Below are 24733 nucleotides of genomic sequence, written 5' to 3' on the forward strand. Positions count from 1 at the left end.
TTGAGGCAAAGGGCCTCAGCTGAAGAAGTCTCTGTTCTCACAGACATTTCCAACACTCCGTTCACATTGGAATAGTTGCTTTTCTTAAAAATGATCAGTCTAAAAACATACATATGATAGAACAAATTCTTTGTTGCCAGTAAACTGAATGGTATGAAAAGTGTCTCTTGGAAATATCTGAAAAGAACAACATCATGTTGTTTTCTCCTTAGAAGAGAGTCTTTAAGAACCCTGCATTATTGTTCATGATCTGGCCTTAGAAACTTTAGAAAGAAAAAATAACCAGAATGAAAGCAATGCCCTTTTATTAAAATACTCTCAGAAGTCACTCTATGGGTATTGTGCCTACTCTTCAATGCATAGAGCACCAGGCTTTGTCTTGTTGCTGGTTTGTTCCCTTCATGGAAAATGTATTTTCCCCCCAACAGTGTTGAATCAAGCCAGCTTTCTGTAACACAGCCAACTTTAGGATTTCACTCACAAGCAGAGGCTACAGAAGTGACGCTGGTGATCTTAGTAGTGTCATCTGACCACGGCTGAAGGTTCTGAAGGGCAAAAAGGGATGAGTTGTGAACACAGATGGGGTCTGCTTGGATGGGCTGGTTGATGGTTTTCTGAAAGGCCTCTTGCTGGAGTTGCATGAGGATGCGGTTGGCTTGCTGTCGCTCTGCTTCCCGCTCCTCTGCAGTCTGTCTCCTGGGAGAAATAGGCATATTATTTTATATGATATTACCATGACAGATAACAAATACAACTAGATCTCTCAACATCCCTTATTTTTTTAAAATCCTCATTCCAACACATCACAAATACGCCTTATCATTAATCATAAAGTGACTGTTTTGCACGCCAATCATGATAGCATCAAAACCAGGCTACCCACAGACAAGGAAGGGACTTATAGGAATATAGCAAGAGACCTGTTGAATCCGACCAGTGGACTATCTAGTCCAATACCTATTTTACACAGTGGTTGCCAGTTGCCCAGGATGGCCAATGAACATGGCATAGAGGCCAAGTCCTTCCCCTGATGCTGCCTCCTAGTATTGGTATTCAGAGATTTGCTGCCTGTATCTAGAAGTTCCCTTCAGTCAACATGGCTAATAGCCTTTGATGGACTTATCCTCCATGAATCAGCCAAATTCTCTCTTAAAGCCATCTATGCTCATGGCTATTACTACATCTACTGGCAGTGATTTCCACAATTTAATTCCTAATTGAGTAAAGGAGTATACTTTTGTCCATCCTGAAACAATTGCCCATCAACTTCATTGATGCTTCCAGCTATGCAGAGTAATATGAATTTGTACATTAATCAAAATTAAGACACACAAAAGCTACAAGTCCTAGTGAGAACTGACTAGACTCCAGGCCTGTGGCTAGAAATGTTATGGTGAGGTGGCATAAGTACACATATCCTGGGGGAGGAGAGAGTTGCCAGCTGCCCATCAGCCCAAACCCTGAAACTCATTGGGCAGGACCTGATGCACGCCTATATTCTTCTCACAAGACATTTTATTTATTTGCCAGGCATAAGTCTGAGGAACAAGATTCAAAACTGCTAAGAAAACTGGTGGAGATGGCAACTAATCAGTGTTTTACAGTGTAATCCTAAACAGAGTTACACCATTCTAAGTCCAAGGACTTCAATGACTCCGAAGAGTGTGGCTCTGTTTAGGAAAGGAGTTTGAATTACTAAAAGGAGTTCCACCCTCCCCCCCCAAAAAAAATCACACCTACAGCTGTCCTCCAAAGGGAGCCTTCATGTGTACCAGCCAGAGTATCAGACCAGGATCTGGATGATCCGTGTTCAAATGGCTACTCTGCCGTGGGAACTTGGTTCTGATGAGACCCTGTCTTAGCTGCAGCAACAGATGGTTGACTGTCCTGGCTGTTACCCAGATGCCTCAGTGCTGTGCAGACAGAAACTGGAGCTGGCTTCATAGTACAAATCCCACCAATGGAGGAATAAGACAGGCTGGGTGTATCGCCGGTGGCTTGCCATGGCCTAAAGATGCCATAGGAGGACTGGGCTGGCCCTGCACAGAGCAGCTGGCCCATCCACTAACAGGGATCAAAAATAGACATTTAGAAAACTTTCAGACTTTCATTGAATCTAGGCCCTCCCCATCAAACCCCAGAACCCTAGGAAAAGAAGTGAAGAGTAGTTATTTCAGAACATCAGTAGCCAATATATACACCCTCTCTTTCTGCCATTTTCCTATTGGCATGCTTAAGATAATCACAAGAAATCAGATTAAGGGTCCATCTTGTTCAGCATTCTATTTCCAACAGTGGCCAACCAAGTGCCTTCAAGAAATTAAACAGAACGAGGGAAGGCAGCTGCCCTCCCCCATTATTTCTCCTAGAATCTAATATTCAGAACAATACTGCTGACCACTGAAGTTCTTTTTAGTTACTATGGACAATAGCCCACAATAGACTTCACAGCCATCTCTCCTTTTAGAACCAGCCACATCATCATCATACCACTGTGTCCTATGGCAGCAGATTCGGTGAGTTAATTGTGTAATTACAAGTGGGGACCCACAAGAAACTAGTGGGACAGCCATCCCATCCCCCCAACTTTACTTCCTCCCCTCTCCCCCTACCTCTTTCACATTCCTTTCTCCCTCCTGACACCCCTTTCCTTACTATTTCTCTCTCCTCCATGCCTGTCACTTCCTCTCTCTTTCTGCCCCCACTCCATCACTCTCTCTTTCTGCCCCCATTGCTCTCCCAGCCACCCACGTGCTACTCCCCACAGCAGCAGTTGTGGTGACATCTCTCCAGGAAACACAACAGATCTTCCAGCTACAGAGATCAATTCCCCTTAGGGTTACCAGCTCCAGGATGGGAAATTCCTGGATATTTTGGGGTGGAGCCTTGGGATGGCAAGGTCTGCTGAGAGAAGCAACCTCAGCAGGATATAATGCCATAGACTCCACCCTCCAAAGCAGTCATGTTCTCCAGGGGAACTAATCTCTGATATTTGGAGACCAGTTGTAATTCTGGGTGATCTCCAGCCTTCATCTGGATGTTGGCAATGGTAGTTCCTGTGGAGGAAACGGCAGCTTTGGAGGGTGGAGTCTATGGCATTATACCTGTCTGAGGTCCCTCCCCTCTTCAAACCCCACCTTCTCCAGGCTCCACCCATCAAATCTTCAGGAATTTCCCAAACTTGAATTGGCAACCCTATCTCCTTCCCACACAACAGCCAACCTATCTTTATCTGCCCTTCTGTCTCCACCCCCCTCCTCCACAGACTCTAATTAGGAAAACTAGTCTTTTTCCACAGTGGGGACCAAAGCAGCTTACATTATTCTCTTCTCCTTTTTATCTGCACAGCAACCCTGTGAGGTAGATTAGGCTGAAAGTATGTGACTGACCCCATATCACCCCCCATCTTCCACAGCAAGATGGGGGATCTGAACCTGGGTTTCATAGACCCTACTCTGAAGCTCTAACTGCTGCACCATACTGGCTTTAGGGTGGCTGCTGTTGAACAGTAGCAAGCAGCCAGACCTAGTTGAGTCATGCAAGTCAGGTAGTATCAAGTCACCCAGAGGGTGCTGCCATGCCTAGGGTTGCCAGCCTCCAGGTGGGACCTGGAGATCCCCCAGAATTACAACTAGGCTTGCCAGGTTTTCTCATCCATCTGGTGGGGGGATTGGGGAGGCATAGGCGGGGGGGGGGATGCTGCATGATGTCATCAAGTCAGTGATGCCAGGGACAATGCTCTGGTTTTTAGGCAAAACTCTATGGTAAATTTGCCCTCAAACCATAGAGTTTTGCCCCAAAACCAGAGCGTCTTCACACAACATCGGGTGACATCATTGCATCACACAATTTCCCTGTTTAGGGGGGGTTCCCCTGCCAGCCAGCTGGTCCGCAGTGGGGAGAAGCCCCCAAAAGCAGGGAATCCCTGGCCGCTAGCAACTGAACTCTAGACGACTATTTATCATATGGCAGAGTTGTATGTAATATGTAACATTACAGGAAGCATGTAATAATATAAAATATGTAACCAAGTTGATATAATGGATATGCAGACCGATTGGGCAATCCCCCTAAATATTAATATCTAGATTTTCAATTCACTCAGTCACAGTTGTGATGCTCACATTCCTGTGACAGATGGAAAACAGAGATCTGTCCCTTTGGAGAAAATGGCTTCTTTGGGGAATGGACTCTGTGACATTATATCGGGTAGAGGGCTCTCCCCTCCCCAAACCTTGTCCTCCTCAGCCTTCACTACAAAATCTCTGGGAATTTCCCAAGCTAAAGCTGGCAACCCTTGTCAGGCCTGGCCCTAAGGCTTCTTCTCTCAGAGGCTAAAATAGGCCTGGAAGGGGCCCTACCCTCCCTGTTACTGAAAGAACCAAGCTTTGAAAAGTATGGCTGCTTAGCAACAACCACTGAGGGAGTCCGTGTTTTAAAGCTACAGGCACTCCTTTTATCATTTTCAGGTTTTTTAAACTCCTCAGTGTGTGTGTTTTAGATTTCCTATCTTTCTGCAAGCCTGGGGTCCTTTTCAGGTTTGTAGAAAGATCTGTCTTGCCCGTACATAGCTCCAGTCACCAGATTTAAGTATCCAAATATTTGGCAACTTGGCTATTAGAAGATTTAACAAGAGGGGGACCCGCGATACTCGCGGGGGGGGAGAAGAGCTCCGTCTCCTCCATCCCCCCTTGATTTCCCTGAGGCTGCGGCGGCGAGGCCGGTCATCCCCCCTGCCCGCCCGGCTCCGAGGAGGAGGAGGAGGAGGCGCGGCGGCGAGGCCAGCTACAGAGCGTTCCCTGCGCATGCGCAGGGGACGCTCTGTCACTTTCGGGGGGATTTAAACATCCCCCCCAAAAAAATTCAACTTTTTTATTTTTGTGCACACGTGGGGACTGGCCCACGTGTGCACAGACCTCCCCCGGCCCCCCAGCTGCCCCCGGAGCGCTGATTTAGCGATCCGCACTCCGGGGGCAACTTCGCTATTAGATATATAGATTTTGCCTATTTTGCACTGACTGTCCATCAATCTCATTTGGGTGACTTAATTCTAGAGTTAGGAGATAGGGAGAGAAGTATCTCTTTCTGTATACCACATTTGTTTTGCATGAAGAAACAAATGGCAAGCTGAGCCATAGCTCTAGATGTCCAAAATTGCCCCATTTAGTGGTCTCTTGCTCTCTTAAACTACAATGGGTCCTAGTTATTACAAAACACTGGTGGAACTCCTTAAACTTTCACATATCAAACTCCTAGGCTCTTTAAAATCCCCTGCCTTAATGGCTGGGTGCTGATGACCTTTTTAGAAAGCAAGCATGGCATAATTTTTGCCACACCATAAACCCTAAAACTGTTTTTGTGATCATGGACAGAATGTATATCTGAGCATGTATAGTGTGTCTCGCTACTGAGAAATCACAGCTCCTAGGTGGGCTTTATCCCTCAGCACTTCTAAAACTATGCATATGGAATAAAAATAGGAGAAAATACTGTTTGAATGAGGATCTTTACTACCAAAATAGAAGCTGTGTTATTTCAGGTGAGGTCTGATAAAATGTGACGTCAGACTTTTCAAGGTCCCGGTCACATGGGCCGGAAAATGCAGGGGGGAAGTGTGGCTGCTTGCCCCGGAGCAAAGTTGGCAGCCCAATCACATGTCCCGTCGAGGTATCCTGCAGCGCGGCAAAGAAGTGGTGCAGTGCGATCACACCGGCAATCGCTAGGCGCCGCTTCCATGGCAAACGGGATTTTTTTTTTCACACCGAAGTTTGCGCATGCACATGATTGTGTGCATCCTGTGGAGACTTACAAAAAAAACACATCCGGTGTGTGACGGGACATGGACGGGCACCAGATGCCATGGGATTCAAGCGGAAATGCAATCAGATGCCCACCCTTGCCCCATGTTTTCCGGAGACTAGTACATCGTACGTGGTAGTTTTTTTACTCCGCATCTTTGGCGAGAAGCCACGGGTTAGCCACGGGTGTATTACGCTTCCCAGATGTTGCGGTGTGATTGCGCACTGAAAATCCGCCTGTCTGTGTCTGTGTCTTTAGCGTGGCAACTTCTCCGTATGAACGGGACCCAAGATGGAAGCCCTATATGTGGCCATTGTTTCAGATGACAACATCAAGGCCCACTATTCAGTCAGTTTTTTAAATATCCCTTGTTGAAGTTTGAAGAAGAAGAGAAGAGAAGAGAAGAAAGAGGTTGGATTTATACCCCACCCTTCACTTGGAGTCTCAGAGCGGCTTACAAACTCTTTTCCCTTCCCCTCCCCACAACAGACACCCTGTGGGCAGGTGGGGCTGAGAGAGCTCTGACAGAAACTGCTGTTTTCAAGAACACCTCTGACAGAACTATGGTTTGCCCAAGGTCCTCCAGCAGCTGCAAGTGGAGGAGTGGGGACTCAAACCCAGTTCTCCCAGATAGTCCACACACTTAACCACTACACCAAACTGTTTGGTGATTCCTAAGTAGCCATAGCAAACACAATGGCTTTCATATAAGCCCAGTTCAGATATTATAAAATGTTCCAGGCAAAGCCTCCCCATGGGTGTAAAAAATAGGAAGAAATAATCTCTGGCCTGATACAACTACACTGACTGGTGGCGCTTCCTAGTGGTAAATTATCACTTTTGCCCCTCCCCTTTCCTCTAACCTCAGTAAAAACCTCTAAGGGAAGCAACAGCTGTCAACAAGGTACAACATTTCTTCTTTGATGTATAGGGATGCTCCACATGAAATGTTCCAGAGATTCTGAATGAGAATGTAATTATTTATGTTATTTGTAATCCACCTTTCTCTCTTGGATTTAAGGCAGATTACACAGAATACGTCAATACAATCAACAGGATGGGACAGAGACAATGCAAAAAGATTTGACTTGTAGAAATCTGAAGCCAACCAGAGATCAGAAACAATGGTGAAACAAAGCAAAAGTATTAAAATGAAACATTAATCAATGTAAAAATTACATAAAAGGTTTCCCTTGCTCGAAAGCTAGCCAAATCCGACTCTAGGGGGCAGTGCTCATCTCCGTTTCCAAGCTGAAGAGCTAGCACAGTCCGAAGACGTTTTCCATGGTTATGTGGCCGGCATGACTATACGCCGAGGTGCACGGAATGCTGTTACCTTCCCACTGCAGCGGTACCTATTTAACTACTTGCAATTTCTTGCTTTTGAACTGCTAGGTTGGAAGGAGCTGGGGCCAGAGACAGGAGCTCACTCCATCACGCGGCACTAGGGTCTTGAACTGCTGAACTTCAGACCTTCCGGTCTGCAGCTCAGTGTCTTAACAGATAATATGAAATGTATACAGTGGCATAGTCTACAGTTCCTAGTGACTGAGCAAAGACCTTATAGCTGGCTGCATCCTCACAAGAATATGAGATGTCTGCAGTCCATGTCTATTCATTACTCCCATTTAGATCAGATAAATACCTTGACCCTATACATTTATTTCACAGCACTTACTTTCTATAATGTACTTAGGATTGCAGCCCTGCAGACCAAACTTTACTGAGAACTAAAACCCACAGAGCTCAATTGAACTTTTAAATATAAATGTGCACAGGACAACTGCAAACTAAGACAAATGTATTACCTGCAATTAGGGCTGCTAGTAGTAGGGTTGATAACTGATCTAACTGTGACCTCCAGGGCTGTTTTTGAAAGTCTCAAAAACAAATCTGGCAATGTTACAAGTATTCTGTTTACCCCTTTGAGCACACAAAGCTGCCTTATACTTTTGGACCACTAGTCTATGGTCCTTTCCACATTTGCCTCTCACTCCGGATTTTCTCAGTGTTCAAATTGAGGCAATTTAAGTCCATGGCAAAACAGCATCCAAATAGCCCAGGGCAACAGCAGGCTGAAACCGGGCTGACCACTGAAGGGAGGTAACATAATGCAAAATGGGGTGGGTGGGTGGATGGAATAAAAAGAAGGTTGAACTCAATTTTAGTGCAGAATGGGGGAAAACCTGGATTGAAAAGAAGGTTGAATTCAATTTTAGTGCAGAATTGCTTGGAGGGTTAAAAGGAGAGTGCGGAAAGGGTCTATCACTACTGTCTGCTCTGGCTGGTGGCAGCTCTCCAGGGTCTCAGGTAGAGGTATTTCAGTCATCATTTTTCCCCTGATCCATTTAAATGGAGTTACCAGGGATTTAACCTGGGATCTTCTGCATGCCAAACTAATGCTTTGCAATTGACCCAAAGAATGTCACTTACTACACTATTCACTCCAAGGAGAGACTAGGTTTTTCCCAGGTATCCCATCAGAAAAAAGGAGTGTCTTACATCCACATCCAATTTCCATTTATGTCCAGTAAAACAAATTTCTTAGTGTATAACTTTTTTAGGGAGGTAGATTCAGTAGCAGCAGCAGAATAAAGTTTTAGTTCAACTTATACCCAGAATAAAACTTTGATGGTCTTAAAGGTGCCACTGGACTCAGATTTTGTTCATTTTAGGCAGGATCGTCTTACACTCAGGGTCACCTTCCTTTCAAGTAAATATGGTAAGTTAAAGGTTCTTCCAAGCCCCTTCACCTACATTTACTAACTAACTAGACTTAGGGTGACAGCACTACATTTAGATGCCTATTTTATTTTTCTTTGCTAAAATGTTGTTAGCCAATTGTCACTTAACTGTTTTTCTTTTTGTAACCCGCTATTTAAATAAAATTAATTTCCCCCCTGTCTCTGAAGTTGGTGTTATTTGGTCTCTGCCCCACACATAAAACTTAACTTAGCTCATGCTTACCAAGATGCAAAGGGAAGGTATGGAGACACCAACCTGTATGCAAATAACCCTAGCAAGTGAGATCTCCAAGCTTGTTCTTAGTGACATGGTGGATTCAGGTGGCAGAGTGATTCTTAATTTGTAAAAGGAGTCTCTTAAGATACCGGAAAACAAGGTAGGTCACCAAACAAACATACTTTGATTGTTGGTGGCATCAAAAGGGAATCCCTTGTGTGCTGGGAGTGGGAATAGGTGACTTCATTGTGATCTAGTAAGCTTGAGACCTGGTGCCAGCTGATTAAATTCTCTGTGTAGAAACAGAACATGCAGGGGCCATTTTATTACCAATATTAATACTATGGCATACATGTAACAGGTGGTACTAGCTGGGAAGAGATGTGTTCCATCGGAATCAGAGCACTGGTACCAGCAAACATTATGAAGCATCTCTGGATTCATTATAGGCCGATGGAGAATATCACCTATTAAACTGTAGGTGAAGGGGTGTGGAGAAACCTTTACAGAGAGATATCTTCTTACAGAGGATAAGTTTGGATCAGCTAGAGCCATGGAGGTGTTCCAGGTGAGATTTAAAAGGACTTTCTAGATAGTGATGAAAACATCTTTACACAATAGAGACTCTTCTGAACTCAGTCAGACTAACTACATGAACGTTCATGGGCAATGTTTCATCACCTCTGCTTCAGCAAATAGATTTAAGGAACGTCTATATTAAAAAAAACACCACCAGCCTAAGGAGACAGAGCTATTGTTTGAGAATTCAAACAAACAATGGCCTGATCTATTGTGCTGACCCAGATTTGAGCTGGAAAGGCAATGGGGAAGGAGAGAAAGACAATGGAAAGAGACAGAGAGGAAAGGGAAAGGGGATGGCATCTCAACTAAATCCATGTTCTGCTCCAGTTTCATCCAGGCTTGCAAAAGAAGAGAAGGAAAACTAAGGCACCAACAGGTAGAATAATTTATCTTATTCCATCTGTATCCTGCTGAAATTGGAAGCTCAGAAGGGCATGCTTGTCACTCCCAACCTCCACAACAGCCCTGTGTGACAGGCTCAAAAGTAAAAGCTTCGTGGCAGAGTGGGAATCTGAACATGGGTCTCCCTATTCCTAGGCCAACACTCATGCTGTCTAGGCCTAAAACCCCCTGGGATCCACCACTAGTACATGTTCCATGTTAAAAAACCAACTAGGCAAAAAACTCTTCCATCTTTCTATCAAGCCACTCTGATCAGTGGACTAGGTTGCTCTGCTCCTCTATCGATCAACTCCTTCCTCTTCTCTTTCACTTCATAACAAATTGTTTCAAGAATCAGTTTATAATGAAATGATAGAAGGATCCTTTTTATTATCTTTATTGCTATTGATCCCTTTACAGTGCCTCCACTCATAAACCATTAGAGTTTTAGTAATAATATAAAACACTTGCTGCCTGCAACGTTAGTTCAGTTTGGTGGGCTCGCTCAATCTGAGAAAGCTCCCAGTCACTACAATCAAAAGGCTGGGACATGACACTGACAGGGCAGTTTCACAGCACATATTTTTAGTTCTCCATATACCAAAAATTAAAAATTTAAAAAATCATTCTGATCTCAAAACTTGGACGATCTTCAAGGGAACCTGAGCCGGAAAGGCTTTTCTGCATGAAGGGTCCCCCATCCTGAAAGATCTGTTCTCAACAATGCTGAAGAACCTGGCAGTTGCCCTTTAAAACCTGACACCCCACCCCCTCCTAAAAACTGTTTTACTGGGAAAAAGCAATGCCCACCTAAATTCAGAGGTGTTCTCTATGGACGTTGCTTGAGCTGGGTATGCATCTAAAGTCAGCTGTACCTTGTCTAGCCAGAAGCCCCAGTAGCTTCAACCCCAGCACTTTTAGTGGGAAGTAACAGTGCCATCTTAAAGTTGTCAGACGCTTATTAAATAATGAAACCAGGAGTCTGTTTTCTGGAAACTCATCCTGAGTCAACAGAAAGCCAAGGTAAGGCCCACATAGATGGAGCCAGACCTTCATTTTGGGAGTCTTTGCCCCAAGGAGATTGCTTTTATCGGATAAAGACTGAGATTGGCTTCAGAAAAGGGGCATTTTAGCTGTTGACAGATACGATAGCTTATCTGCCACTCACAGTGCATTCCTCGACAAACTTCGTGGTGGGGGAAAGTGCCGTTGAGGCGCAACCAACTTAGGGCGACCCCGGTAAGGTTTTCAAGACGTTCCGAGATGGTTTGTCACTGCCTGCCTCGCCTCGCGACCCTGGACTTTCTTGCTGGTCTCCCATCCAATACGAGCCTGGACCCTGCTGCTCAGGGCAAACAAACTTGCACACCCTTCGAAACCCACTGAAGTCGCTGCTTAGGAAGGCCCTGTGACGCACTGTGGAGCCTCCCTGGTGAGCACCAGATGAATTAAAGCAGGCCCTTCACTCTTCCACGACCACCTTTGAGTTTGAAAAGCACTCAGCTGTGGGTCTGTACTACGGAAGCTTCTTGAGGCACTTCCCCCAGAGCTTCTCTTGAGAAGGGAAGGGTGGCATGAATAATACACACGTTTTCTTCCACCACAAATTTACTGGTGATGCATTTTTAATGTTGTTTTGACTTCCTAGAGGAAAGCCGCGCAGCCTCCTTTTTTATAATTAGTGGAAACAGATTATTAATTTCGGTCTGGGGCATTTTTCTCACTTAGCGCCGCTTGGCGGGCAAAAAGAGCCATTTGTCAAGACCGAGACTGGGCACAAATGCCAGCCAGCCTCGCGGCCCTGCCCGGTCGGTTTCAAGACTTCAGGCGGAAGAGAACAGCTTCGTTACAGCTCTTCGGGGTGGGGAGGGGAATGCAACCCCAATTGCCAATACGCAAACAGGCCTCCCCAGCACCGCTCGGCAAGGGCTGGGACGGGGGGGGGGGGGGGGGGGGAAGGGAGCGAGGAAGAACGGCCGCCTTTCCCCTCCGACGCAGAAGGACGCGATCCAGCCCAAAATTCGACCGTTCTACCCTCCTAAGCCCTCTGGCTTCGATAGAGACAAAAGGAGGGGAACTCCTGTGGCGAACTGAGCTATTAATCCCACTGAAATCGTCCAGCTTCACGTTAGCCCTGAGTCCGCTGAAGTAATCGTTCGTCGGTGTCTGAGGATGTGGTCCGATACAGACTAGTCACACCAGTCTACGGCTCTACGCCTCTTGCAATGAAACCAGCGGATTGAGACTGGAGCGACTGTGTTTAGGACTGTGCTGCTAGTGCGATTTTGGCTACGATAAATGAACAGCCCTTAGGGTTGCCCAACCCCATTCAACGGACAAGAGGTTTTTCTCCAGGCCTGTTAGCAACCATAACAGCCCCTATATTCGCTAGCTTCTGAGCAAAGTTGCACAGGCCGTGTCGGAGTCCTTGCAGTGTTGGGTATTACAAGTTGAAAACACTCAGTATATCTGGGGTTAAATGTTTTTTTATGTTACTCACAGGAAGTCACATGTTTCTCATGTAACCAATGTTCTTTAGATGTAGAAAGCCTGGGAATTTTCTCCCTGATCTAGGAATTTGATTGGGACTAAAGTGTCAAGGTATATTACCATTTTATGGTGTTCTGAAGAACAAGAAGAGTAGCCATACTCTCTCTTCTAGTTTTGTCTTTGTAGAGTAAGGATGTAGTAGATTTTGCTCTGTTGTTATTTTCATCCCAGTTACCCTTTCCATGCTAGAATTTAGTAAAAACTTTCTATTTTAATCACACATGGACTATCAGTCTGAATTATTTGACTCTGCTGGACTATTTTATCTTTGCTAAATACCATTTTTTCAATATCTCACTATCACCCAACAAAGGTCATGGGTGCCCAGATCGCTTCAGCTGCGCCAGATAGCTAAGCAGAGTGCAGCAACCAGACTTTGACTCAAGAAAAATCATGTGTGCTGGAGTTTTCTAAAACAGAATTGTTATCTTAACTCGCATTGGATTTATGAGATTCAGACAACATCCTGTTTTCTTCATGAACTTGTGGGACCAGACTAGATGCCTGTGTTTCCAAGTCAGATAAAGCCTGTACTGTTTGATCTGAGTTCGTCTTCTTCCGTGCCGAGTGAAAGAAAGAAGGGAAGGGGGTGAGATGGATCCTGGCCATTTCTACTGAAAAGCTTAATCCCGCACTCACAAAAGATCACCCGTTGCCCTCATCACTCTAAAGTTTCGGTAACTTATTAAAAAGGAGAAATCATTATGTCTGCAGCTAAGAATCTTGCTTTCTCCAATATGCCCACCTTAGACTCAACTAATTTCTCTTGGTGGAAGACCTTAGACTCAAGTAAGTTCTCTTGGTGGAAGAGATCAGTAAGAAATGCCCTTCAGGCTCATGGAGCTATTTCTGTGCTCAGTGAAGACCCTCCGGCAGCCGGGGCCGCTCTTGAAAAGTACAGAGGGCACGATGTATTTGGGATGTCTTTAATTATGGGAACTGTGAACACTAAAGATAATCAGGAACTTTTAGAGTGCACGTCCACGAAACAAATGATGTTGAAGCTTGAGCAAACTTATGCTTTGAAAAATGATGATAATTACTTGTTCCTTTATCAAAGATTAATAAATGCAAAAATGAGAAATGGTGAATCACTACTTAAACATTTGAATTATGTCATGGATGCTTATAATGCAATGAAAGAAATGGAATGTGCACCAGGGGGAAAAGCTGTTATTGCTGTAATTCTTGGTTCCTTGACCAGAGAGTATTCGCATGAAGTGGCTGTTTTAAAGGGAACAAAAGACTAAAACTGGAATATGTGTTAGCATATCTAAAGATGAAGGACATAGGCGTGAAATGTCCCAGACTGCAAATGACTTGCCTGTACTAAGCATAAAGCCTGATTATAAAAGAGATAATGCCAAAACATTTTAAATGCCACAACTGTGGAAAATTTAGGCATATGGCAAGACATTGTAGATCAAAGACTTTACCAGAACAAAGAGATTGCACCAAATCTTACCGCTCTGAAACCAGACCCCCTAAGGGGCGTCGCCAAGGAAAGGCAAGCGGTCACTTTGATAAACGAGGTGTGTTTGTTATCAGAGACAAACAGCAAAGAGCTTATGTTGTAAAGCAGAACAGTAACATGAAAGGTTTGTCTGTCACGAAGAGGAATGATGAGCAAAATGACTCATTTTTACTAGAGAGTGGTAGCGCGTATCATATAGTGAACTCAGACAAATGGTTTACTGATTTGGACAGAGAAAAGAAGCCTGTTGTACAAGGGGCAGAAGGCAATAATCTCTCTGTAGAGGGCTGCGGTTCAGTTAAACTGTATGCCTTGAATGATTGCAATGAGATAGTGGAAATCACACTCAGAGAATGTGTTCTGATTCCCCAAGCCATAAATAATCTCATATCCACAAAGAGAATCATGCAAAATGGTCTTAATATTGAGCCATGAAAAAATTTGGAGTGAAAATGGATTTAATGGGATGCTTGAAGAAAAGGATGTTTTTCATTACCTGAGAAATATTGCTGATACTGATTTAGATGAAATGGAAAATGATGGGCTGGTGTGCCAAACCAGATCAGCTGAATGCAACCATAAAGACTGCTTATTCGTGTGGCATGTAAAATTTGCACATAGAAATGTGAAAAGTGTGGAAAAGTTATTGAAATAATGCAATATTGAAGCAGAAGAATGTGATGTCATGAGAAATGGCTGTGATATTTGCCTAAAGTCTAAAGCCACAGCTCCCTCTTATAAAAATAGAGCTCATGACCCCAATACTAAGTTTCTAGAGTGCGTGAACTCTGATTTGGTTGGTCCAATAAAGGAATCTGCTGGTGGTAACAAGTATTTTGTCAGTCTTCTGGAAGGAAAATCCAGATATGTCTATATCTACCTGTTAGAAGCAAACATGAGGTGCTTGACAAGTTTAAATGTTATGTTGCTGCTGTTAAAAACAAATTTGGCAAAGTGCCAGATGTGCTGTTCACAGATAATGGCACAGAATACTGCAGCAGTGAGTTCCAAAGATTCATGGAACAAGAAGGAATTGAACATAAGACTACAACTCCTTATTCTCCTCAACAAAATGGAACGGCAGAACGCTTAAACAGAACCATTCACGAAATTGCGCGTTCTATGCTAATGCAATCTGGACTTTCAGAGTCTTACTGGGCAAAAGCGGTCCACATTGACGTCTATTTGCATAACAGAGTTCCATCAAAAACTACCAATGAAAGTCCTTTTGAATTATGGCATAACAGAATGCCTGGACTTAAACATATAAGAGCCTTTGGATCTAAAGCTTATGCTCATATACCAAAGGAGAAAAGAGGCAAACTTGACCCAAGAGCAGAACCTGGTATCCTGGTGGGATATGCCTCTGGAGGAAAAGGATACAGAATCCTGAACCCTAAGACTTGCACAGTTAAAGTATGAAATGTGGTACATGTTGATGAAAGCAATGTCCTACAGACTTCTAACCTGGCTGAGTCCACAGTGCAATCTGCTACTCAGGAACCTACAGATGTCTCCTTCAACGACGTGTTCACTTGGCAATCTTCGCAGACCACCTGTGAACAGAGAGTTCTCCACAAGAGAGTTCCAGCTCAGAAGGAGAACCAGGAGAAGCTATGCCAAGGGTAAGAGAGACAACCATTGTGAGACACTCAGCAAGGAGTAACAAGGGTGTACCACCACCGATATATGGAATTTGTGCAAGTGTACAACCAATGAAGGAACCTAATAACTCAGGGACTTTTGAACCTGTTGTGAGTTATACATCCTTGAGGACACTCCTATGCATAGCAGCGTCAAGGGGCATGCACGTTAAACATTTGGACATCAAGACAGCTTTCCTCAATGGAGACCTGAATGAAGAAATCTATATGAAACAACCAGAAGGATTTTCAACAGAAGGACAAGAAGGCCTAGTGTGTAAACTCAGCAAAAGCGTCTATGGACTAAAACAGGCAGCCAAAGCTTGGAACGAAAAGCTGACTAAACTGCTACAAAAACAGAGCTTTCAACAAGGAATAGCAGAACTTTGCTTGTTCTCAAGACTTGAAAATGGAAAGTATCAATACATACTCATTTATGTTGATGATTTGATTATTTGTTTTCAAAATCAAGGAGATGTACAAGAAATAGCGGATGAACTGAACAAAGAAGTTGAAGTGAAACAATTAGGAACTATAAAGTACTACCATCTGTTGTCCAGATATAACTTCAGCTGTTGGACTTTTGTGCAGAAAGACCAGTTCACCCAATGAGCATGACTGGAAAGCTATTAAGAGACTGGCAAGATACCTAAAAGGAACTTTGGACTACAAACTTAAAATTTCAGCCTGTGATGAACCAAGACTGACTGGATACATGGATGCCAACTGGGACAAAAACTCACCTGATGGAAAATCTACAAGTGGATACTTGTTCTACTATGGAAACAGTTTGATTGAATGGACTAGTCAAAAGCAAACTATTGTAGCCATGTCTACTGGAGAAGCTGAATGTGTATCAGCACAAAGTGCCAGCTATGAGCTCTACTGGATTATTCATCTACTGAAAGACTTCGGCATAGATGAACCAAAGCCAATAATACTTTTTGAGGACAATCAAGCTTGTATCGCCATCATCAAAGGTGAAGGCACCAAATCTAAAAACAAGACCATCACACTCAAATGTCACTATGTGAAAGAGCTGCAAGACCAAGGACTGATTGAACTCCTATACTGTCCTACTGATCAGATGATTGCCAACATCCTGACCAAGCCGCTTGACAAGCAACGTTTTGAGACTCTTCATGAATATTTGAATCTGCATGACTTTCCTGTTATAACTTGAGAAGGGGTGTTGGGTATTACAAGTTGAAAACACTCAGTATATCTGGGGTTAAATGTTTGTTTATGTTGTTCACAGGAAGTCACATGTTTCTCATGTAACCAATGTACCTTAGATGTAGAAAGCCCGGTAATTTTCTCCCTGATCTAGGAATTTGATTGGGACTAAAGTGGCAAGGTATATTACCATCTTATGGCTTTGTTTGGTGTTCTGAAGAACAAGAAGAGTAGCCATACTCTCTCTCTTCTAGTTTTGTCTTTGTAGAGTAAGGATGTAGTAGATTTTGCTCTGTTGTTATTTTCATCCCAGTTACCCTTCCCATGCTAGAATTTAGTAAAAACTTTCTATTTTAATCACACATGGACTCTCAGTCTGAATTATTTTACTCTGGCTCTGCTGGACTATTTTATCTCTGTTAAATACCATTTTTTCAATTTCTCACTATCACCCAACATGCAGTCAATAAACCAACTGCAGCCGGACTCCAGCCACCAAATTCATAGCGCAACGGTCGTAGATCGATCAGCTGTTTGACCCCATGAAGCACCACGGCGCGTCTTTGACACACGTGGCTCAAGCTTCTGAGACCCCCCCCCCCCCTAGCACGAACTCATTTCATGCTGGGGGCAGGAGAATTAAACGGCTTGCCCGGAACATAGATTTCGCTCCCTCACCCAAAAACGACTGTCCTTTACCCCACCCCACCCCAATTTTAAATACTGCTTTTCAGAAATGATTTGTGGTCCTCCTGAGGGGAGACTCCAGTCCTAGCTTTCTCTCCCCCCCCCCCCTGCAATGATTGCTGCCCCTGCGTCTCTCTCAGCTGCAGAGAAGAGGCTGGCTCTGGGAAGCCGCGGTCTCTCTCCTGGCTTCCAAGCCCGGAATGCAAATCCCAGAAGTAGTCCTGTTCTTCCTCCATCAAGCCATTTGGGGGTTTTAAGACGATCTAAGTACAGCGCCCTAAGGTTTTTATTATGGTGGCAGATGAGTCCCGGGGCCATCAAAACACATACTTTAGTGGTAACCCAACGCTAAAAGCCTAAACACAAAGGGCAACGTGATTTTAAAGTGGAGGGAAAACATATCAGAACTTATTCTTCCCTGGATCAGTAATATGTGATATTAGTTTAATTAATTAATCCATTTCTAGGACACCTTTTGACCACGAGAATTTTCGAAGGCGACATAGGAAACTTTGAATAAAATCATTAAAAACACCCAAAGCAGGCAAGTAAACAGAAATGCCAGAGAAAGGGGATTACAAACGGCAGTCTCTAACCATCTCTCTCACTAAAATGTACTACATGCTAGTCCATACATAACCCGCCGCCCAAAAAACGTTCAGGCCACCCAGAAAGTAAGATTTTCCGTTTTTCATAAAAGTCTGGCTGGTCAGGAGTCCAGTCGTGCCTTAAAAACTAACAAAACCTATTCCAGGGTAAGTTTTCCTGAGTCAGAGCTCAAGGAAGCCTATGCGGAGATAAATTCGGTTAGTCTTCAAGGTGCTCCGGTGTAATATCGCTGCAGTTAACTAACAGGGGTGGTCTCTCCGGAATTAAGCTTGACTGCTGGAATTGCAGCATTTCAGACACACACACCCTTTCTTCGGAGCAAGAACCTGGGGGAAAATGACTTTGACTAATCTCACCTTTGGAGGCTTTTGTTCCAATTGGGTGCATTTGCTGATGTTTCTTAATTATGTTGTTTATTATCCCCTGTCTTCTACACAGTTTCGCGTTCTCATAGACATTAAAAATCATAGTCCATTGGTGAGTTATAAAGATCGAAACCTCCGGGGAGTACTGAAACACCGCAAGAGGAAACGAATAGGGGACCTCTTCGGCGACAATGGGCTACTCTGCTCCCCGGGGATCAAAAAGAGCGCAGACCCCTTTTCTTTCAACGACCTTTGAAAGCCTTGTTCCTAACTTCAGATCTGCCTCCTGTGAACACGTGTTTAAGCTTGCTGGCCTTCCCAAACGTTAGGGAAATAGCAGATATCACGTGCTAGAGGTGTGCGATTCCTTATCTAACCCAGAGATAAGTACCCTTGGTCCTCCTGGTAAATAAAGGCCATTCACTCTCCCCCGCACACACTCCAGACATTCGGGCTTTCTCTGTTCCTTTGAAAAGAGTGCAATTCAATTCTAAGGAAAGGCGCTGTGAACCACACTAGTCCCGCGGCAGGTCCCTCCTTACCCTTGGAAGTAGTCCTACCAGAGCCCTCTTGCCCGCGATCCCCCTGCCTTGTTGCGGGTGCTTTTGTAGCGCTCCCTCCCCGGTACCCTCTCTGCCCTCCCTTACATGAATCGACCGGGACGGGACTTCAGGGGAGTTGGGTTCAGTGCTCTGCCCGCCAAAGCCCCCTTGTTTGCACCGGAAGTCTGATACCCAGAAGAGCTTCTCTGAATTGAATCGGGTACAGTTCAGGTCTCCGCGGGCAAGCAACGATTGGTCAGAGCCTGCGTTCCCTCCGAGATTTCTCGCTCTTTTGCACTGGACGCACAACAACCCGAACCGCCTCGTCTCACTCCTTCTGCCTCGACAGCCACTAACTCTGTCGGGTTCTCCTGTCGCTTAAAGGACGTGCATCACCAGCACCCACTCAGCCGGGTACAGCAACCAAGGTCACGGCTCCCGCCCGCCATCAACCCTTCCAGGAAGAGATCCGGCGGTGTTGCTGCACGCTCAAAATGGGCCCCGGAGCCGCGGGCGGAAGAGCAGTTACACGTGACTATTCGCAACGCCAGAACGTGTATCCCGGGCCGGAGCAACCGGGGAAATTGCAGTCGCGCCTCAGACACCCACGTGGGTGAGACAGACGCAGGCCCTGGAGGTGGTCGTTTGGGTTTCAACGTGCAAGGCTGGAAGCGCTGATAAATCATTGGGGGGCCAGGAGAAGACTCTCCGAAAGCCTGCATGCAAACCGAGGCCTGCTTTCGGTGGAATGTGGAAACAAGGCCCGGAACAGAGAGAAGAGACGGTGCGAAACGTAGGATGGTCGCTGAAACCCCAATAAGGGATAAGGGCTACTTTTTGTGGATTGAGGGGGGGGGGGTTGCTACGTGGAAAAACAACCAACAGGAGACTAGGAGAGGCCGCTCCCGGGCCTGGCACTCCTCCTTCTTGGCCAGGAAAGACACCCGACGGCAAGACAAGGGCGCCCCGATGAACCTCGCATGCAGACCCGAGCCGCGGCCCAGCCCGCCTGCCTCTCGCCTGGGCCTGGCTGCCGGGGAAGTGTGTGGCGGCCGGCAGGCCCGGGCTCCTCCGGCGAGGACAGGCGCCCTTCCCGCCGCCCCCGCCCGCTCACCTCCACTTGGTGCGGCGGTTCTGGAACCAGGTCTTGACTTGGGCGTCGGTCATCTTGAGGGCCTTGGCCAGGGCGGCCCGCTCGGCCGAGGCCAGGTACTTCTGCCGGTGGAAGCGCTTCTCCAGCTCGCAGATCTGCAGGCGGGTGAAGGAGGTGCGCGGCTTCTTCTTCTTGGGGGGCGTCCGGTTCTGGTAGGGGTGACCTATACGGCGTGTTACAGTGAACGGTGAGAGGGCCACTGGAGGGGGAGACAGAGCGGGGGGGGTGGGGGGCAAAGAAGCAAGCGGCGACATGATCAGGAGGAGCGCTCCACAAGCGGCGGCGGCGGCGGCGGCAGAGGAGAGAGACGCAGAGGAAAGACCCGCGGACGGGACGGGACGGCAGCGACCTCAGCCCACCTGCGCCGGCAAAGGGACCGCGGCGGCGGCGGCAATGTCCGCAGGGCAGGGCTGCGGGCCCCATCTGCTCCCTGGTGGGGCCGCCCGGAGGCTCGGGGGAGCGGCCAGGCCCCGCACCAGCTGCCGCCTGGAGGAGCCCGAGATGCCCCCTCGGCCACCCGGCAGGCAGGAGGACAGCCAGGGCCCAGTCACGGGCTAGAAGGGGACGGGGCTCGCCCTCCCCAGCCTCTCGGTTTTCAGAGTGGCCGCCAGGCAGAGCCGGGCCTTTGTGCCGCTGCGTCTGGTCCGAGGGCCCAGAGTCCCCCCCGCCCGCGGCCACGAAAATGCTCGCGGGGGGGGAGCGGCGGGGAAAGGGGCCTCTGGCTTCTGCGGGGGGGGGCTTTGTTTGTTTGTTTGCTTTCTTTGGAGCAGCATCCCGGGACGGTGACGCCTAGAGAAGCGATCCTCCCTCTGGCGCTTCTCAGGAGTCTACCGTTTGGCGCCTTCAGGGTGTCGGTTGCTCCTTGGCTAACCCGCCAGCTTTCCCCGGCCGGACAAGAGGCGCCGCCTCGGAGGCAAGGAAGGAGGCCCCTTTTTTCCACCCACGAGGGCTTCGGCTCAGCGAAGACGGAGGCGCTTCTTTCAGACAAAGCCCTGCAGGGGGTTTTGCTCCCCCGAACTGCGTCACAGCCACGCAGAAGGTGAACTTGCTCAGGTTGCGATCCGAAGCACACTTGCCTGGAAGGGAGCCTCCCGGAAATCAGTGGGGCTTCCTTCGAAGTAAAGAAGGCTTAGGTCGATGCCCTTCCGAGGAATTGGAACAGATCAGAGAACGTGCATTACTAAGGCTGCTGTTGATACCAACCCCTTCGGAACTGGGCAGGGCAATCCTAGAAAAACACGCTAAGGATCGGGCTTTATTAGCTAAATGCTCCCCCCCCCCCATTTTACACATGATACATATAACATTATTGATCGATGATACTGATGCAGTATTTTGGGAAATACCGAGACCACTGGCGTTTGCAAGAGAATAAAATGCCCTAAACCCTCCTACAACTTACAATGGCATCGATTGCTTTTAAATCCGGAAAGCCTATGAAAAACCAATGCCCGCAGGGTCTGGCCAGGCGGAAGATCGGAGGCCTGTATAACAAGGGAAGGGAGAAGGTGGGGTCTCTGACCTCCGCCGCGCAACAGTCGCTGGATTTCTCGTTTGTTATTGTTGATTTGGTTTTAAATCGACGGGATGTGTTTGATTTTCAGACCTTCTCAAGTTAGGGATTGTTGGTCAAAATCGTTATTTGCACTTTTGAGGCGTTTTCTTTTTTCAAAATCAGAGCAAATAAATAGAGCAGAGTCCTATAATCTGGGGAATTTCCCCTACAAAAACGCCTGACTGCCGATTTCCCAAGAGGCTTCATAACGCCTTCAGTCGCAGCTGAAATAGATTTTGCATTGCGATCTAACAGTTATCTGTAAAACCTACAGTTATCATGGACCTTAGCTCCTGTTTTCTATAAGCTCAGGTAACTACAGCGGCAGCGTCTCTACTAGATGCCAAATGAGGGATTTAGGTGGGACAACAGAGAGGGGGAAAATCAGACCGAATTTGATTTGGCTGTTCGTAATATTCTGGGGCTTTCCTGCAGAAACCAGAATGCCTTTCGTCGACAGGGAAAGTGAGGAAACGAATAGTATTTGGCAATGTTCAGTTGTATATGCTGGAATTTTTATCAGCCTGCGCTTTGACACACCTGGCCTTCAGTCCCCAGATTCCTGCCAATAATTTCCCCTGCTTCCAGGGGCCACAAGGCCGAGGCAGGCCTCTGAACTCCGGAGAATGACCGAGGCTCAATAAAGTACCCGGAAATCAGGCGAAGTTCGGTAGATGGGTCTGTTTTGGCTGAAAAACCAATCCGAAGCAGCAGTTTATGTATCGCTGCTCACAGAAGAACAGAGGCCCGCCTGTAAGAAAGTTACTCTTGCGGCCTCTGCAGGGCTGGGAGAGAGAGAAACAGCCCATTATGGAACACACTGAATTACATATTCATATGTTTGTATCTCTCCTCTCTCAGTTTCCCTTGTTGCCTGTTGTTTTGCTTACCCGTTATCAATGAACGTCAAATCATATTGGAATTTCCCAGTGTTCCATGTTAAATCCAAAGAGGATTTCACGCCTAAACGTGCAAGATCAAGGGGCTCGATCTTGCCCTTTCTATTGACGAAAAGGTTCTGTCGGACTGTTTATCTGCCCATCTATCTTGTTTGGCGGCTCTCTAAACAACCATACGTTTGAACTGCGCAAGCCCCTGGGAGACAGGTAAGATGCCAGCTCTGGGAATATCATACCCTTCTCCAGGCCTAAAATAATGGGAGCTTTATTGATGACGCCTGGGTTTCACTTTTTAAATTAAAATTGGAACTACATTACCCAGCGCTAAAACGTCATAGGGGCGGGAAATCCGGAGGCTGTTCTGAAAGGGACTATTGCGGTTTTTCTTCTAATGGATTTGCCTCTAAACCATACTTTCCCATTCACAATTGATTTCCATTTTCTATTTAATAAGAGAGGTGTTCCGCCAGAGTATCCGGTTTGGAGAACGGAGGAAAGAAGGGGCGGGGCGGGTACTAGAGGAGAATACAAAGCTATCGATCGGCCTCTCTCCCAGCCTCATCTGGAGTCTGCCTTTTTATTATTTAGGCTGTAGATTCGTGACTTCATACCCTCTGACTGGGAAGTTTTGTCGAACTTAAATCTATGTATCTAGAATTTTTAAATATATGTATAATTTACTCTTGAAGCCGTGAATTCAAAAAATACACCCAGAATTAGGGTAGATTACCTTTCTGGCTAATTTGGGGCATTTACTGGACAGCTGGAGGACCTGTCCCTGCTCCTGTATCCAATAAAGTCTCCTGACTTCAACTCAGTGCTTTTGCTGCAGCGATTATTATGATGGCTATTTAGTGTTAACTTCCCTCATAAGACTATTTATCCAAACAATCGAGCTAGCTACCCTGAAAAAGGCCGGTCTCATATAAAATGTGGAAAGGGAAGGAAATCCACGGACTCCATGACTTTTCCGGATGTGTTTTAGGATCAGTGTCTTCGGCTACTTTCAAACAAATCTTTCCACGATATGAGTATGTGACCGTTTCATTATTAAAATGTTTCTTTCGGTATCTGATTCCCATCTGTATTATGACTTATTAAATCCGGGGACTGCGAATCACCCCGTTCTTGAACGAGCGATAAAGATTCCAGTTTAAGCAAGATCTGTGAGAGTTTGGTTACTCTGAATGACCGGAATGAAGGCTGAACAGCAGATAATCTGTGTGCCCAGCCCATTCCAGGGAGAAATTTTATTAGCTGGAGGGTGTGAAATCCGAACTCTTTTGCTGTAAGCTGCAAGTAAATTCGAATTTCATGACAACAGTAAACTTCAAGCAGCCTCTATCGAACAGCGATTAAGCTTCCCTTCTATGGCAAGCCCCTGTGTTCCAAATGGCGGGGCAGAGTCGCTCTGGTGGGCCATAAATCTACGATCAATCCGTCAGCGCTGCTTATAAATCAAGCCAATCGATGCCATTACACCGCTAGAAATCGCGCCCGGGGCTGTCCCGGGGTCTGTTGCTGCAGGGCAGCGAAGGGGCGCCCCGTAAGAGCCAGCAGAGACGGGGGCGTCGGCGACAGGCGACGACGGGGAGGGAGGGAGGGAGAGAGAGAGGGAGGGCGGGAGGGAGACCCACTCACCTGTGAACCTGTCCTTGGTGTACCGCCTGTTGCTCTCCATCCAGGGGAAAGTCAGCCCGGTGAGGTTGTTCACCGAGGGCACGGTAGGCATGGCGGTGGAGAGAGGCTGGTGGACGCCGCCCGTCAGGGGTCGGTGCGCCGGCACCCGGATCACGCCCCCCGCCGCGTTGAGGTTATTTCCGTTCATGGCCCCGACCCCCAGGTTCACGTTATAAGAGCCCGCCAGCGAGGCCATGCTGCACGCCCCGCCGTTGTTGTAGCCCCCCGGCGCGGAGGTGGAGACCCCGCCGCCGGCCGCCGCGCCGTAGTGGCCGGTCATGGTGTTGTAGGCGCTGCTCACCACGCATCCTCCCAGGCCGTAGTCCGCCGCGTCCTGCAGCCGAGCGCCGGAGATCATGCAGCTGCCTTGGTCCGGGTTGTTGAGGATCTGGTCGATTCCAAAGCTGATGGGCTCGGCGTGGCTCTGGTGGAGGTGGTGCGCCCCTAAGTGATCCATGCTGGGCCGAGAGCCACCCCGAGGAGGGTGACTTCCCCCCCCTCCCCTTCTCTTCCTTTGCCTCCTCCCTATTCCGAAGGAGAGGTCTGTAAAAATACGCGCCGCTTTCCTGGTCTCGCTTCACTTGCTCCCAAAGAGGTAGAAAGGAGGATGGAAGTGGAGGAAGGGACGGCTGGGGGAGGGGTGGGGGGGAACGTGCGCGCCCGTGGGCTCCCTCTCT

At 46.9% G+C, this 24733-nt stretch overlaps 1 protein-coding gene across 1 annotated transcript; it reads right to left on the reverse strand.

The window, feature by feature from the left end:
• Positions 1 to 473: 473 nt before the first annotated feature.
• Positions 474 to 24513, reverse strand: TLX1 (T-cell leukemia homeobox 1). Its single transcript, XM_015410354.1, has 3 exons — positions 24018 to 24513; positions 19884 to 20085; positions 474 to 696 (listed from the first exon to the last, which is right to left on the reverse strand). Exons 1-3 carry the CDS (start codon positions 24511 to 24513, stop codon positions 474 to 476), a joined length of 921 nt encoding a protein of 306 aa, XP_015265840.1.
• Positions 24514 to 24733: the final 220 nt, after the last annotated feature.

Source organism: Gekko japonicus, unplaced genomic scaffold (genome assembly GCF_001447785.1).
Source record: "Gekko japonicus isolate JY-2015 unplaced genomic scaffold, Gekko_japonicus_V1.1 scaffold1568, whole genome shotgun sequence".
NCBI lineage: Eukaryota > Metazoa > Chordata > Lepidosauria > Squamata > Gekkonidae > Gekko > Gekko japonicus.

Coding starts and splice junctions, on each gene's coding strand:
- TLX1 (XM_015410354.1), bottom strand. CDS start 24,513: ATGGATCACTTAGGGGCGCACCACCTCCACCAGAGCCACGCCGAGCCC. Junction 20,086..24,017: donor CACCAAGGACAGGTTCACAG/GTGAGTGGGTCT, acceptor CACGCCGTATAG/GTCACCCCTACCAGAACCGG. Junction 697..19,883: donor AACCGCCGCACCAAGTGGAG/GTGAGCGGGCGG, acceptor TATTTCTCCCAG/GAGACAGACTGCAGAGGAGC.